A 16,102-nucleotide genomic window follows, 5' to 3' on the forward strand; every position below is an offset into this window, starting at 1 on the left:
CACTTTCTGGAAAAAAAACAACTTTGGTCAGGAGGCCAGGAAGTGAGGTACTCAGAGATTTAGTGCACAGAAGAGATATGGTAGACGTGGATAAATATTTGGCTGGTATCAGAGCCTTCCAATGTCACAGGGTCCTACTGATCCTAGGACCTGTCTCTTCCCAAGAAACAGCATCCTTGACCAAGTGAGTATGACATGTTTCATTCTGTCAGTTGAGACCGCAGAGGTCAAATTTGTGCTCATGTCAGTCCTGACAGGGAGGCTTCAAAGGGATCTGAGGGAGAAGAGGGCTGTTCCATGTAAAATTCACAACACAGACTGAGAGGACAAGCGGAGTTTGGTGATTTGGACAATGAGACCAATTAACAGAAGTGCAGGCCTCTGTTCCAGCTAAGTGGGCATGAGGCCCAGAGACAGGCCCAAACCCTATAGTTTTGAGACGACTGATTTCATACTTTATTATTTGGTTACAGAGAGACAATAAAAGGCAATGAAAAGAGTAGCAGAGTCACAACAAAAGCCACCTGGGGAAGGTGAACTGACAGTTGTTTAGTAGTGAGTGAAGAGAGAGGGTAAAGTATGGAGCTGGGAGGGACAAAGCAGAGTCTGTTGAAAGGAAAGACTGAAGACAAGGGAGACAGAAAAGGCTGTCTCCAGGAAAGGGCCATGCTGTTCACAAGAGAACTGAATGCCATTCTTCACCTAATCTCTCCAGAGAAGTGAAGGGGCCAGGTGAGTGGTGGGGTTCAGCTCTTTAGGAGATTCATACTCCAGGCACAACCTGTGAGGGATATACACACTGGCCCTAACTACACTCAGAGCAAAGGACAAAGCACATCTCAAGAACCAAGGCTGGAGTGATACTATGGTAGGGAGGGCACTTACCTTGCATGCAGCTGACCCAGGTTCGATTTCTGGCATTCCATATCTAGCCCCAAGCCCTCAAGGAGTGACCTTTGAGTACAGAGTCAGGAGTCGATCCAGAACTGATATGGCCCTGATATGGCCCAATTCTCTTCCACATAAAAAAATAAACCAAAGCCTTTGGAACTGCAGGCCACTCCAGTCCTAAGAGGTGATTGAGGACACTGTGTGGAAGTAATCCAAACCACTCCTTCCTCTCTCCAGGCAAGGCTAGATTCAGAAGCAAGTGCTCTCTTCCTTTGGTGAGCCAGTCAACCCAGAATGGGATGGTTAACAATTAGCAAGTCAAAGTGAAGAAACCAACCTCAAAACCCAACTCCTCTTGCAGAGTCCTATTCAAAATCATTAATCCTAGACACTTGTTTATGTATGTCTTTCTTAGCCTAATTTCATACAATTGACAGGACTTTGGAGATTCCTTATTGGAAGGGGGAACATGGGATGGACATGAAAAGAATAAGCACTGGTTAAGATCAGGGCTATAAAGTGAACAAAATAATTATAATAATTTTCCAGAGCATCTTTACTGGTGTGCTAGGATAATTGGTTTATATTTATAACTAAAAGGATTCTCCCGCATCTCTAAACAAGTTTACTGAGGTTCAAATTCCATAAATAAAGAAGGCGTGGTGATTATAGTTAGACCACCCCTAGCCCAATTCTGGTGTCTTCACAGTTTGACAAGTCAGCACCAGGAGCTGCTATTATTGGGCTCCAGAAAAGCAATAACCTAACTCTATACCCATATGGTGGGACTTCCAATGTAAGTGAAGAAAAAAAAACCTCAGTACAATTAAGAAGCCCTTTCCAGTAGTCCACCTCTGGATGAGGGAGGGAGATAATGGACACACACGGCAGTTAATAAAGCATAGGCTCATCCACGACCATTTCCAATTATACTCCAAAACAGGAAGTTGTGTTAGCACTAAACAAAAAGAGTCTCATGGCACTAATCCTAGTGTCATGGTGTAAGATTGAGGAGGAAGTCACTTTTGTTTTGCTTTGATTTTTTTTTTTGTTTTTGTTTTTTTTTGTTTTGGGCCACATCCGGCGATGCTCAGGGGTTACTCCTGGCTGTCTGCTCAGAAATAGCTCCTGGAAGGCACGGGAGACCATATGGGACACTGGGATTCGAACCAACCACCTTAGGTCCTGGATCGGCTGCTTGCAAGGCAAACGCCGCTGTGCTATCTCTCCGGGCCCTGTTTTGCTTTGATTTTAAGATCATACCCAGGGTGCTGTGGGATCCTTTGTGGAGCCAGGAATCTAGCGTAGAGGGCTGTGCAAGGCAAGTTTCTTTCCTTTTGTACCATATCTCCAGTACATGGGTTACTTCTGATGGCAATCATGTGGGGGAAAACCCAAAAAGATTGGCAAAAGGAGAAATGGTATTTAGCTTGTGCTCTTTAAACATGCTGAATGCCACTAGGTTCACAGATATAATCCCTATTTAAAGTGAGCTGCAGCTTTACATCAGTAATAAATTGACCCCAGGAGCCTGAATGATCAGAATAAAGATGATTTTAGAAAGGCATATGCATTTATTTGTACTTCTGCTTATTAACAGTTTTTCAATAGATTGTCTAGTCCATTTTTGTAAAACACACTCTTGTTATATAATTTGCTCTTTTTGACTGCAGAAAATACATACACACACCCATTTTTTGTTTGTTTGTTTGTTTGTTTGTTTGGGGGGGGGCCACACCCGGCGATGCTCAGGGGTTCCTCCTGGCTGTCTGCTCAGAAATAGCTCCTGGCAGGCACGGGGGACCATATGGGACACCGGGATTTGAACCAATCACCTTTGGTCCTGGATCGGCTGCTTGCAAGGCAGACGCCGCTGTGCTATCTCTCCAGGCCCGCATACCCATTTTTTTACAATAGAAAATAGAAAAAAAGAAAAAATACTGCAAAAGGTTAAAAAAAAATAGTGCATCACCCACAAGGATAAACCCAAACAGACATGCTCAGTCCTCCTCCTGGGTGACTGAGGCAGGTATTAGGCATGCATTACATACGCATATACATATATTTAAAACTTTCATAATAGAAAAGTATAAAGGCTAAGTCAAATGGGAATTCCAACAAGTTTTCAAAATAAAATTCTCAGTGATGACGCGACACAGGGTAACTGGCTTTGGTCTCCTTATACTCCTTTCCTGGGGTCTGGGCAATGTGTGGCAGCAGACAGTGTGTCAGGGGCTGGGGCAGTGGCTTGGACACTCAGGCACAACAGTGGCCAGTTCAAAGGCACTTTCATGGAGGGGAAAAACAAGGACATTCCCTCGAGAGACTTTCAATCACCTGATCCATGAGCACCCAGGCTCTTTCATGGCTCTACCTTCTGCAGCACAGAGTGATCACAGGAGTTTTTGCAGAGCTAAGGGTGTGTGCATGTAGCTTTCTCCTGGGTGGGGGATGAGGTCACACTCCCCTAAAGGCAAAATGACCCCAAATCAGCACATAGGAGTACCCACTTCGGGGCGATGAACCTTCTGCCCCCAGGCTGCCACGAAGCACACTTGTGGGGGCTCATCTCTATGTCAAATGCAACCTGGGCACACAAAGCAGAGGGCTGCCTGGTTTTGCGGAGTTGTGGAAACTGAGTTGTCACGGGGGCTCCTGAGGGCAGATCATGAGTGCGCTCGAGCTTGGTCCAGACAGGCTGTGTCTGTCAGGAAGAGAACTGGCTTCGTCCAGAAAGCTGCGGACAGCTGCCATGGGGTCTGGAGTCCAGACTAGGAACTGTGGCTACAGATTTGCGGCAGGATGGGCCTCCTGCAGCCCCAACAAGCGGATCCCATGTGCTTTCGTGCAAACTTTATCAAAAGGTTGGGGGGTGACCCCGGCGGGAAACAATGGGAACCCGTGTGCCCAGGCCACTCACTGGCCATCGAAGCGGTGCAGTCTCTGTCTCCTCATCTCCTCTTCGGGAGTCAGGCGGAACCCGTAGGGCTGGGGGCTGCCTCTGGCATTTCCTGCAGAGAGAGAGAAAGCACAGGGCCTGGATGAGACCTGCTCTCCATCATTCTGACACTGGCGGGGCAGCGGGACTCCCAGCCCTGCCACGGCTGCATGTCCTCTTTATTTCAGCACGGAACAGAAATATCAGAAACATATTTCAGCTGTAGCTGTCAATGCCCCGTTTCAACATCGCTGGAAATATTTTCAATGCGGTCCCGCCCATGAACCTGACTTGACTCATTTTGAAGCTTCGTGTCAACCCTTCTTTGCCCCTCCCCATCTCACCCCCCCCCCTCCAAGCACCCCCAGCTGCGACACTGAACTCCAGTCTTCAGGGCTGCACTGACAGAACTTGGCACCATCTCCAGCAGACCACTGGGTTTTCTGGGGGGCCTTTTTCTCCACTGGCTTCTGGACTCCCCTCAGGCAGCTCCTGTCAGGATCCCCTGTCAGCTGGTGAGCTGCTTGTGTGAAAAACAGCATCACTGGGATGTCAGGGATCCAGTGACAGAATATCAGGGGGTGGGGGCAAAACATGCAGCTTCATCTCCACCTCCAGCATTTAAATGTCACAGTGCAGGACCTTGGAACTCATGACCAAAGGGGTTCCTGGGTTACAAATGTATACAAGCCTCACAACTCTGCACAGAAACACACAAGGGGCTGGAGCAATAGTTCCCTGTGTGTGTGTGTGGGGGGGCACTTGCCTTGGTCATTGCTGAATGGGTTTCAATCCCTAGTATCCTATATGGTTCCCTGAACCTACCAGAAGTGATCTGTGAATGCAGAGCCAGGATAAGCCATGAGCACCACCAGAAAACAAACAAAAGAAATACATAAAAAACCAAAACCAAAACAGACAAAAGAAATACATAAAAAAACAAATCAAACAAAAAAAAAAAAAAACAAACCACATTCTCTGAGGAATGGAGGGGAGTAATCAAGGAATTACTGATTCCTGCCCAGTGGCCTGGAGTTAGTTACAGGGTTGGGTACACGCCAAGTATGTGTCCATCCTGGATGTATTCTTGTACCACATGAGGTGACTGGGTATCCCCAGTACCATTGGGCAGAGCAGATGCCATATTCTTAGCCCCTGGATTGAATCCAATCTGGTAGGCAGAGAACTGCTAGTGGGTGCCCTTCTACAGAAAAGCAAGACAATCCCAGATCTTCACTAGCAACCCAATTCTATTAAAAGTTTCTAGTAAGTCATTGTGGGCCACTCAGGGCATCCCTGAGAGAAAGTGCAGGCTGGCAGGTTCTCTGTGAAATGCAAGGACAAAAGCTTGTCTCTTTTTGAGTCACCACTAAAGTCACTAGAAAAGTCACTATTATTTTCTAGGTCTGCTACACTAAGTGTTCTCTCTCTCTCTCTCTCTCTCTCTCTCTCTCTCTCCACTAAGTGTTCTCTCTCTCTCTCTCTCTCTCTCTCTCTCTCTCTCTCTCTCTCTCTCTCTCTCTCCTCTCTTTCCTCTTTCTCCCTCTCCCCCTTCCACTCATGAAGCCATTGGTTGTCAACACCTCCCTCTGGCAGTGATCGGTCACCGGGATGACTCAGCTGAGTATCCACCAACATCATCATCCTGGGTTCATGCTCCAGACAGGTAGCAATACTGAAAGGGGGGTCTCATAGCCAACTGGAGATTTTGGGGTATGTTGGCCACCCAGGAAAGGTGAGTGGGGTTGAGCCAGGGAGAAAGAGGAGTGAAGACTGGCAGAGATGCTTACAGGGGAGGATGCTGCCGCGGGTTGGCCAGGATTTCCTAGAAAGGCACCAGAGAAAGTTGCTGAAATGAAGGGTGTATGTGCTAAATCCCAATGGAACTGGGAAATGAGACCATGTGAAGTGGTCTAAACTCCTAAAGGGGTTGGGACCCAGTGAGCACCTTGCTCTGGTTTTGCTTCCGAACAGCCCCAACCAACTTCCAGACCAGGTAATTGGGCAGGCTGAGTCCCCAACCTACACCTGCAGCTACTCCACTGCATAAAGGCTGGCTATGAGGACGAAGAAAAACAGTCGTCAGTGGAACCAGACATTAAAGGGGGCAGGTCCCCAGATGCTGTCCCCCATCTAAGCTTTAAGGAGCATAGCAAGGCCAACTGTTTCTAAGGAGGCAATCTTTGAGACCTGTATTGTAACAGAATTTCTCCTCATTCAAAATGCCAAATGCCTTGAAATCCTAGAGAAGCTCTGAATGGAATCACTTCTGGGTGTAGGCCTTGAGGTTGCTGGATGGACCATGTGGATCTGGCATTTCTTTTGATGGCTGTCTTGCACAACAAGCCATCCTTAATTGCAATGAGCCTGCAGGCCAGAGTGTGCCTCCCTGTTCCAGCTGGGAACTGCCAGGAGGAGCTGTGGGCAGGGGCAGGAGCAAGTTCAACGTGACATATTGACTCAAGGCCACGGGGCTTGAGGCGTGCAAAAGCACAGCACTCATGCGCCTCAGGGAATTAACGTGTCCAAAAGACAGGCTGAGAATAATTAGTGCTTCCACGAAGAAACACTCTGGGAGGAAGGACAAGAGGCAGACGGTGAGGGTTCTGGGGCCCAGCTCTGCAGATGCTTCTGGAGCCATTTTGGGGCTTGGGAAGAGAAGCAGACTGAGATCAGAGCCTGGCAGGCAGGAAAGCAAAAAGCTCCCATATCCAAGGGAAGACCAAGTACTGTGCAAGGGGGCTGTCAGGGTGCACAACACCTTGGGTTTACTCCTCAGTGTTACAGATGGGGATATGAAGTGGGGGCAGCTCTCAGGTTACTGGAATTGGAGCAGGTATCAGGAAACTTCACAGCTTCTGATTTCTGGCTCTGGCTCCGCTGCTCCCTTCCACATCACAGAGTTCTGTCTCACCCCCTGCTCCCCAGTTGCACTCACCCTGGCCAGCTCTTTCCTCCTGCCTCAATGATAGAGCTCAGTGAGTAACCACATTACAACACCACACAAACACAGCACCTCAGAGCCCACCACAGCAGTCATGATACCACACAACACAGAAACAAACAAGAGCACTGCACAACACAGCACTGCAAGCCATTACACCACACACAACACAGTGTGCACTGCACGACACCTCACAACTATAGCATCTCAAAAGAGCACCGCACAATCACATGCCATGGCCACACAATTACAGTACTGTACAACAATACCACACAATCATAACACTGAACAACACAGTGCCACACAACTGCACATAACGGCACTATACAACCACAGTACCACACAATCACATAATGGGACCACACAACCACAACATCATGCAACCATAGAACTACACACCACATGATTACAGCATCATACAACACTGCACAGCCACATCACTACACAAAGTGACACATCATCACACAATAACACAACTAGACATTACCACATGACATCTCCAACCCCAGCCCCTCACGGCCTCAGATCCTCAGTATCCAAATTCTAACCTCTTCATTCCTGTAAACCCAGGTCAGCTTAGTTTTGCTCAAAGAACAGAGAGTAGGCTTCAAAGGATCCTAGGACAGAGTCCAGGCAGAGATTGAACCCCAGAGTCAACCCAACAGTGAGATCAGAGACATATTGATCAGTAGTTATCTGAAGAAACAACTGTTTGTGCAACACTCAGATGTGATGTCCTTGTCTGCTGCCCAGGGAGGAGCGACCATTGTGCCTGGAATCACAAGAAAATGGTTCTAGCAGCTCATGTAGCCAGCTCACCCCATTAGCAACCTCTGCTAGGTTGCTCTGCTGGGATTCCATGAATCAGAGTCCCAAATGCCTTCTGAAAGACAGATAGATGGCTGCAGCTTGAAAGAAAGCCTGAAACTTTGTCTATAATGGAGCCAGAGAGACAGAACAGGGTGAAGGGACAGGCCTTATAGTCTACTGACAGGGTTCAATCCCCAGCTCCATTAGGAATGATTCTTGAGCACAGAGTCAAGAGAAAGCCCTGAGAAAGCCCACAGAATGAGGCCCCAAAATAACATTCTCTGAAGACTTATGAATAGCAAGTCTTGAGTCACTGATGCTATAATGCAACTGACTCTGGTATCCCACTCCAACATATTTAAAATTTACCTACAACCTCATCACTTCCATACAAGTAAGAGCTGTGTTCTGACAAGAAAGGCAACACTCAGCCAAGACTGGAGAGAGAAATCAGCATGTTTCTTGGCGCGCCACATCATCAGCTGAGGAGATGATTAGAACCCAATTCTGATGCAGTATCTGGAAATCTGATCAGCATCCGGCATCTTTCATGAAAAACGCTGAAAGTCACGTTCAACCCCACTTACTACTTGGCCTGTGAGCTTTCCTCCCTGTCCCAGTGGGCCAGTCGGGTGGAGAGTGGGAAGCTTCACCAATACAAGTGTCAGAATATTGGCCAACCCAAACCCATTGGCAATAGGGATTACCTAGAACATGGGTGGGCCCTTCTGTCTGGGCTTTCTCATAATCACAAAGTCTGGATTCACCTCCACAGCAGCAGTTCTCAACTGTTTCCTTCCTGTTATTTATCAGATATTTGGACCCCAAGTCTCCTGCTGGGACCCCATTTTATGTGATTTTTTTTGTTTGTTTGTTTTTCGGCCACACCTGGTGATGCTCAGGGTTACTCTTGGCTATGTGCTCAGAAATCACTCCTGGCTTGGGGGACCATATGGGACACCAGGGGATCAAACTACGGTTCGTCTTAGGCTAGTGCACGTAAGGCAGGTGTCTTATGCCCTGCGCCACCGCTCTGGCCCCCTTTTTGTGATATTTTAAGAGCATTGTGCTCAAAGTCGCAGGCATGTGGGAATCCCTGGAATAAACTCAAACCTATTTCAGAGGCTGCCCCCTTTATTCAGGCGCTGAATAAAGTCAATGTCTGTGGTATGGTCCTCAAACATGGTTATTAGGAGCTGAAAAAGCCCTGCAGGTTCTGCTCAGAAATAAAGTTGCAGAACCTCTAGTTTTCCACAGACCCAGAAAGAGACGGGGCATGTCTGCTGGGGAGTTGTGCTGGGCTTGCTCTGCGGGGCACACGAAGCTAAACTAAACACTGAGAAATCAGCCCTCAGGCACCCCTTCTGCAGCTTCTAGCTCTCTCTAGTAAGCTCCTGCCCTGCTCGCCAGACTTCACTCAGTACTCTCTCTCATGGCCTTACGAGATTCAGAGGATCAGGACAGGACAGGACAGGACAGGTAGTTCTAGTGCTTTCCTATATGCAAGGCTCCTGACCCTCTCCCCCTATCTTAGAAGCCGAAATTTAAAATCTTATTGGGTTCGACTTACTTTGAGTCTAAATCCCATTTTGGCAGCCTTCCCCTCTGTTTTAACATTGTATTGAAAACACAGACAACCCTAAGATTAAGGGAAAAAAGCGAGAGGAGATTGCAGGGGTTTGCCGCGGAACTCACACTTGCCGGCAGGTGGCGACAGAGGCACGTGGCCGAGAATCAGCTGCGGGGAAACAGGACAGTCAACAAAGCCTTCAGCGTGGTAAGCAGAATTCCTGTTTTGAAGCAGATGGGCCCTACCGAAGCGCATTGTGGGGCTGTTTACTGCTAGACGGTCTGAAACCTGGGGAATGTTTAACAGCATCATATACTCTGCGTCCTGTGTTGGGACCATAGTACAGTGGGCACAGAGGATGCTTGCTTTGCATGTAAAGAACATTAAGCACTTAAATACTTGCATGGATTTGGTCCAGGGGATCCTATGTGGTCCCTGGAGCACTGCTGGGAGTGATCCCTGAGCATCACATGGCATCAAACAAGACTCTGCACTGTAGGGTTTCTGGAGAACCCGAAAACTAGCATGGCTCTTTGGGAAAGAAAAGGGGGACTGGATGTTGCACTAGCTTGATTCTGCACTTCCTCTGTGCCCAGCGCCTTGCCCGGCTCAGTGAGTCACTGTCACTCTGGCAAAAACTAAAGAGCCAGCAGATGATCCTGACTGCAGCCACACTGGACTCCCCTCTTAACACTTTGCAGAATAGCAGCGTGTGGGTCTGTAGGTCCTACCTGCCAGCCCCACTTCTGTTGATATCTGGGAGGTGCAGTGGACAAGGCACTGACGGCCACTAGGCACCAGGGCCTGGCAGTGCCTCCTATACAGGAGAAGAACTCCTGAGCAGAACAACAGCCTTCCTAGCCCAGAGTTACGGCACAAGCGTGTTCTGGAAGCATTAGCCTACAGGCCCCCAGTATGGAGCTGTGACTTTCCTGGTAATTGGCACCCCACGGGGCCATGAAGGTGCCCACTGGCTGTTGCCTCTTGTGCAAAGGCTGACCTTAGACAAGGAGGGATGTAGACTGGCGGCTGTGTCTGTTTGGTGGGTTCAACCCTCTTGGGAAAACGGCTGTCAGAAGAAAAGACCAACAGAAGGGTCAGGCTGGATCTTTCCTGTGAAAAGGGACCCTCCAACCCCCCTAACACACCCAGAAACAACAAAGTACCTGGGTCCTCACTTCCAATACAGACAAAAGCACTTTTAGCCCCATTCAGTGACAATGAACCCCAATGCATGTCCCCCTTTCACATCCTCCCACTCTTGTTTCAAACCACAAACACCCTGACTTCTAGATATCTGGGAATTCACAGACCTTTTGAAATTTGGTGATATTTCCCTCAGAAACCTTCATCTCTGAATATATTTCACCGCATAAATATGAAAAGTATAATAAAGGGGCTAGAGTGGGAGTACAGTGGGAAGACACTTGGTCTTAAGTGTCCATTTGGCCCCAAGATCCCCAAGAGTGATCCTGAGCCCAGAGCCAGGAGTAAGACCTGAGCCCTCCTGAGGGGAAGGCAGGAGAGCTGTGGAGGATCACAGGCAGGCAGGGCCTGGCTTTTAGGAATGCACAGTTTGCTGAGAACCGTGCAGACAGGAACGCTTGCATTAAATTCTCAGGGTGGCTGATGGGCATAAGGAGGGCAAGCTTGTTTCCAAGCAGGGCTTCTGGGCTGGGCTGTGTATCCCCCATTACTACTTTCTCACTCTGACCCACACCAATCCATCTGTGCCCCTTTTGAGCTATTTGTGTGTATATTTGCATGTGTACACATGATGAGTACATGGAAGTGAGTGTGCATACGTGTACATGCACATATGTGGTATGTAAACGAGTATGTGAGTGTGTGGTGTATGTGTTTATGATCTTGTGTTGTAAGTGAATGGAACTGTGTGTCTGTGTGGGTAAGGAAGATCAATCACAAGCATGTGGATAGTCATAGATCCTGTCAACTGAACCCTAACACAGACCTCCCCACCTGAAAAGCCCTTCCTCAGCTTATCTTCATATCCTTGAGAATGTCCCAAACTGACTTAAGACTGCTCAAAAATGATTCCAAAAGGCCTGTGCTAGGCCGGGATATTTGAACACAATAAGAACAGCAGCTGTTCTTCCACAACTGTAACTTATAATATTACAAAACCTGCTTCATAGGAAGGAAGGAAGGAGGGGAGGGAGGGAGGGAGGGAGGGAGGGAGGAAGGAAGGAAGGAAGGAAGGAAGGAAGGAAGGAAGGAAGGAAGGGAAGGAGGAAGAGAGGAAGGAAGGAAGGAAGGGAGGGAAGGAGGGAGAGAGGAAGGAAGGAAGGAAGGAAGGAAGGAAGGAAGGAAGGAAGGAAGGAAGGAAGGAAGGAAGGAAGGAAGGAAGGGAGGGAGGGAAGGAGGGAAGGAGGGAGAGAGGAATGAAGGGAGAGAAGGAGGGAGAGAGGAAGGAAGGAAGGAAGGAAGGGAGGGAGGGAGGGAGGGAGGGAGGGAGGGAAGGAAGGAGGGAGAGAGAAAGGAAGGAAGGAAGGGAGGGAGGGAGGGAAGGAGGGAGAGAGGGAAGAAGGGAGGGAGGGAGGGAAAAAGGGAAGGAGGGAGGGAGGGAGAGAGGGAGGAAAGGAGGGAGGGAGGGAGGGAAAAAGGGAAGGAGGGAGGGAGGGAGGGAGGGAAGGTGGAAGGGAGGGAGGAAGGAAGGGTGGGAAGAAGAAAGGGAGGGTGGGAGGGAGAGAGGGAGGGAGGAAAGCCATGAACCTGGCTCGGCTTCCCAGCAGCAAATACCAACAGCCAAGCGTTTTATTATGAAAAATACACAACCCCCAAACAGAAGGGACTCTTTCAGATTATAAACATCTGAAGACATAACATGCCTGTGAATTCCAATGGCTATTTTGGACACATTGGGATAGGGTGAGGGGTGGGGGTGGGGTGGCAAGGCAAAACAGCAAAGCAAATTTATTTTGTGTTCATGTTTACAGAGGCACAGAGGGGGTAGTCCCAAGGAACCATGCTGAGAAGTTGGGAGCAGTGAAGGGAGGCCCCACATCCCAGCATGTCCCAGCTCAGTGCCCAGAGAAGCAAGTTTTAGGGGTCTTTTCCTCCTTCACATCAAGGCCAAGAGCTCAGTGACTCCTAGGAGAAAAAAGGAACCTTGGAGGGACACACAGGGCCAGGCTAACCTGGGGCCAGTTTTTCTTCCCCTGAGAGGATAAGGTTTGAGGCCCCCAGAACAGAGCACCCCTCTATGGAATTGCGGGTGGGACCAGGTAGGAACTGGGGGGTGATGGTTGGTGGTGACAGAAAGTGTCTTTGGCAGCCACTATCCTCATTGTTTTCCATGGGGGAGCTAACTGTTAGGTCATGGAGGAAGGATCCCACCACAGCAGGTTCCGGCCCTTCTTTCTCCCTGGGTCTCTTCTTACTCCCCTGAGAAAAGGTGGTGCCTCGGGCCTCACCAAAGCCCATACACCCTGTATAGGTGCTTGGCATTGAGGTCCTAAGTGACACAGAAGCTTATTTCCCTCTCCTGAATGGACTTGAATTTAGGGGCCAGAAGAGGGGCTACAATTGCCCCACAGCCTGGACACACTCTCACTCCTTACCCAGTTTCTCAAACCTTGGTAGCTGACCACTGGCATCCTCAGCAGGATTCCTGATATACCCCAGTCTTGGTATGAGGCACCTTGGGAGGTGCAAGCATGAGGGCTGCAGTTTGGGGTGAACCCAGGTAGGGTCTTGGTCTGTCTCTGAATCAGGGTCTTCTGCACCCCCGGAACCTGGGCATGCCCCACCAACCTTGAAACAGAATCATCTCTGGACAGTGAGAGAGAGAGAAAGGAGATTCCAGTCAGCAATGACCCCTGAAGCCGAAAGAGGCCTTTCAGTTAGCAGCTTGAACAAACATAAACATGGGCTTATAAATCCCATGTGGGACCCCTTCTTTACCTTTGACCTCACTCTTCTCTATTCAGGAGAGGGAAATAAGCTTCTGTGTCACATACTGGTCCCTGCTCTAGGTGGGTGATTCTGGGGGCTCAGTGGGTAGGTTGGACAGTGGATGGATGCTCTGGCTAACTGACTCGAGGGTTATTCTAAGACTCAGAGAAACCTCCCAAAAGATGCAACTGACATCATTTTTTCCTGAGAAAGAGATGGGCCAGGATCCTTTTCTATTCTCAATCCTCCAGAGATAAAGACAGATAATCATAAAGGACCAGGTATTTCCAAGAGGAAACCTACTCTAGAACTTTCTGGGCTGTGGACTCCAGGAAGCAAATAACTCAGCTACAAAGTGTGGGAAAGGTTCTTGTTGCAGGCACTGGCCTGGAAAGAGAAGAGGACACAGGAGAGGCCCTGTGCAGGACTGTATGGGGGAAGCTCTGAATCCAAAGGAGCTTCACTCTAAAAAACAACTATCCAGCTCCAAATGCTGAGAACTCAGGGTGAATGGCAAAGCTTATAGCATAACACAGGCAACATGAAAATCACATCTTTTTCCAGACACTCTGGGGAGTCCCTGCTGCATGGTCCCAATATCTCTAGTCGAAGAAATCTTCTCACGCAATTTCCCTGAGTAATTCTTTCTTTAACTCAATACCAGAAAATTCTTTCTCTGGGGAGAACATACTTTGGGATTCCTGCTACAAATTAAATGGTCTAGATAAAATGAAGAGAAAGATCATGTAGGGACACACATAAGTATCAACAGCAAGGAGCAGTGACCAAGGGAACGAATCTTGGGGAGTTGTGGAAGGACTGTCCAGGGACACGACCTCACTCAGGAAGGGCCAGGCTCCATTCTGAAGTCCAGGTCCCGACAGAGTTAAAAACCAGACTGAAAGGTCATAGTGCAATGGGCAGACAGACGCTTCTTGCACCAGGTCTTACGCCAGAGTGCTCCACATGTCTCCCCTCATGTTATACATCTCAGCCCTTCCCATAGATGTGGGTGGCCTGTGCACACACAGAGAAACCAACCTCCTCGAATGAGAAGTAAAGCCAAAAACCATTACAAATGTACTGCAGGAAAGAGGGACTAAATGATTTACTTGAATTTATATAGAAAGAAAATGTATTCTCACATGTACAAGCTTGATGGAGTGTGAGCCCAAAGAACTCCAGTCCCCAGGGTTGAATTCAGCTCTGTCCCAGCCCTTGGGGTGTTGTCAAGTGCCAGTACCAGCCATCGGGGCCTGGCTGAGCCACTGGTGCAAGCAAGCTGTAAACTCACTCCACAGTCTTGCAAGCTATGGGTTAATTCAGAAGATACCTGGGTAGGTTTCAACAGGGTCTGAAGAAGGCCTGGGGTGCAGGTGAGCAAGAACAAATGTCCCCACCAAGTCCACAGACTTGAAGCAAATGAGGGCCCTCTCTTCTGGGCATGAAATCGGTGCAGAGGCAAAGAAGGACTGTCCTACCCTGACAAGCCCTGCGAGCATTATTCACCCCCTCTGCAATTCCCTACCGCTGCAACGAGGGGGCGCACTCTCTAGCGTCATACTGTTTTCAATAGATTTCCCCAGTTTCAACTCCCAAGAGTTCTGTAGGCAGACTATGAAAAGGAACTCTGGCTTAAAAAATGAACATAGCACAGAGGTTAGGGCTCTGTCTTGCACGTGGCCAAACCAGGTTTGATTCATGTTAACCCAGATGTTTCCCTGAGTCTCCCAGGAATGATTCCCGAGAGCAGAATCAAGAATAATTCCTGAGGGCCCGGAGAGATAGCACAGCGGCGTTTGTCTTGCAAGCAGCCGATCCAAGACCAAAGGTGGTTGGTTCGAATCCCCAGCATCCCATATGGTCCCCCGAGCCTGCCAGGAGCGATTTCTGAGCATAGAGCCAGGAGTAACCCCTGAGCGCTGCCAGGTGTGACCCAAAACAAAACAAAACAAAAAAAGAGGGCCTGGAGAGATAGCACAGCGGTGGCGTTTGCCTTGCAAACAGTCGATCCAGGACCAAAGGTGGTTGGTTCGAATCCCGGTGTCCCATATGGTCCCTCGTGCCTGCCAGGAGCTATTTCTGAGCAGACAGCCAGGAGTAACCCCTGAGCAACGCCGGGTGTGCCCCCCCCCCCAAAAAAAAAGAATAATCCCTGAGCATTGCCAGGTGTGGCCCAAAAGACAAAAACAAAATCAAGTCATCTCTCATGAAAACACACATAACTGCGAAAAACACTTCTGAAGAAAACTTCAGAGTTCTAATAGGAGAGGTGACAAAACAAAATGAAACCTCTATATCAATGCTTAAATATTAATAACAGCCACACTTGAGCTCCAGAAGACAGTACAGAAGGTAGGACATTTGCCTTGCACACAGCAAACTTAGGCTCGGCCAGTCACTGGCTATGCATATGGAAGCCCAACACCACCAGGAGTGATCCATGAGTGCAGAGCCAACCATACCAATAGTAGGTACACTACTAATAAACACAGAGGTTACACAGAAGAGAAAGATGAGCTCCACAGAGTAAGCCTGTAAACATTGTGTGCCCATAGGAGAATCTAAGTGCACATTTCGGGACTCCCCTCTTTGGCCTGCCATGTGACCATGGAAACAAGGTTTTCCATAGGCTTTCATGCCACACTGCACTGCTAACACCTTGATAAACCATTTACTAACCATTTTATTTCTTTCCTCTCTCAGTTCCAGGGCTGCATAATGGGGCAGGGATGTAGTGAGAGGGTGGGGGCTGGGGAGGTACTGGCAGCTCTGTCTGCCTAATGAACAGTGCTTCAGGTTCAGGAGCTTTTTACAGCCTTATAATAATGAACTGACTCCACAGTGACAAATCATCAAAGAGGAAAGTAACCAATGTTTCATTCAATGCCCAGAAAATGCGCCCTCCCACTAATTTATAACCCAACCGATAGATATCACATACATCACTATGTCCTCGTTCCTTTACTTAAAAGTATACTTAGCTACTATGGTGATGGTTATGTACATTTAAAGGCATTTTAAAGAAAACCAG

General features: G+C 48.5%; 1 protein-coding gene across 1 annotated transcript in view; it reads right to left on the bottom strand.

The window, feature by feature from the left end:
• Positions 1-3,702: 3,702 nt before the first annotated feature.
• RHBDD1 (rhomboid domain containing 1) overlaps positions 3,703-16,102 on the bottom strand; it is a 143,245-nt gene continuing 130,845 nt past the window's right edge. Inside the window, exon 7 of the mRNA XM_049768323.1 lies at positions 3,703-3,902. Coding sequence (XP_049624280.1) covers positions 3,808-3,902 — 95 coding nt within the window. The 3' untranslated portion in view covers positions 3,703-3,807. The remainder of the gene's footprint in view (positions 3,903-16,102) is intronic.

The sequence above is a fragment of the Suncus etruscus genome, chromosome 2, assembly GCF_024139225.1.
Source record: "Suncus etruscus isolate mSunEtr1 chromosome 2, mSunEtr1.pri.cur, whole genome shotgun sequence".
NCBI lineage: Eukaryota > Metazoa > Chordata > Mammalia > Eulipotyphla > Soricidae > Suncus > Suncus etruscus.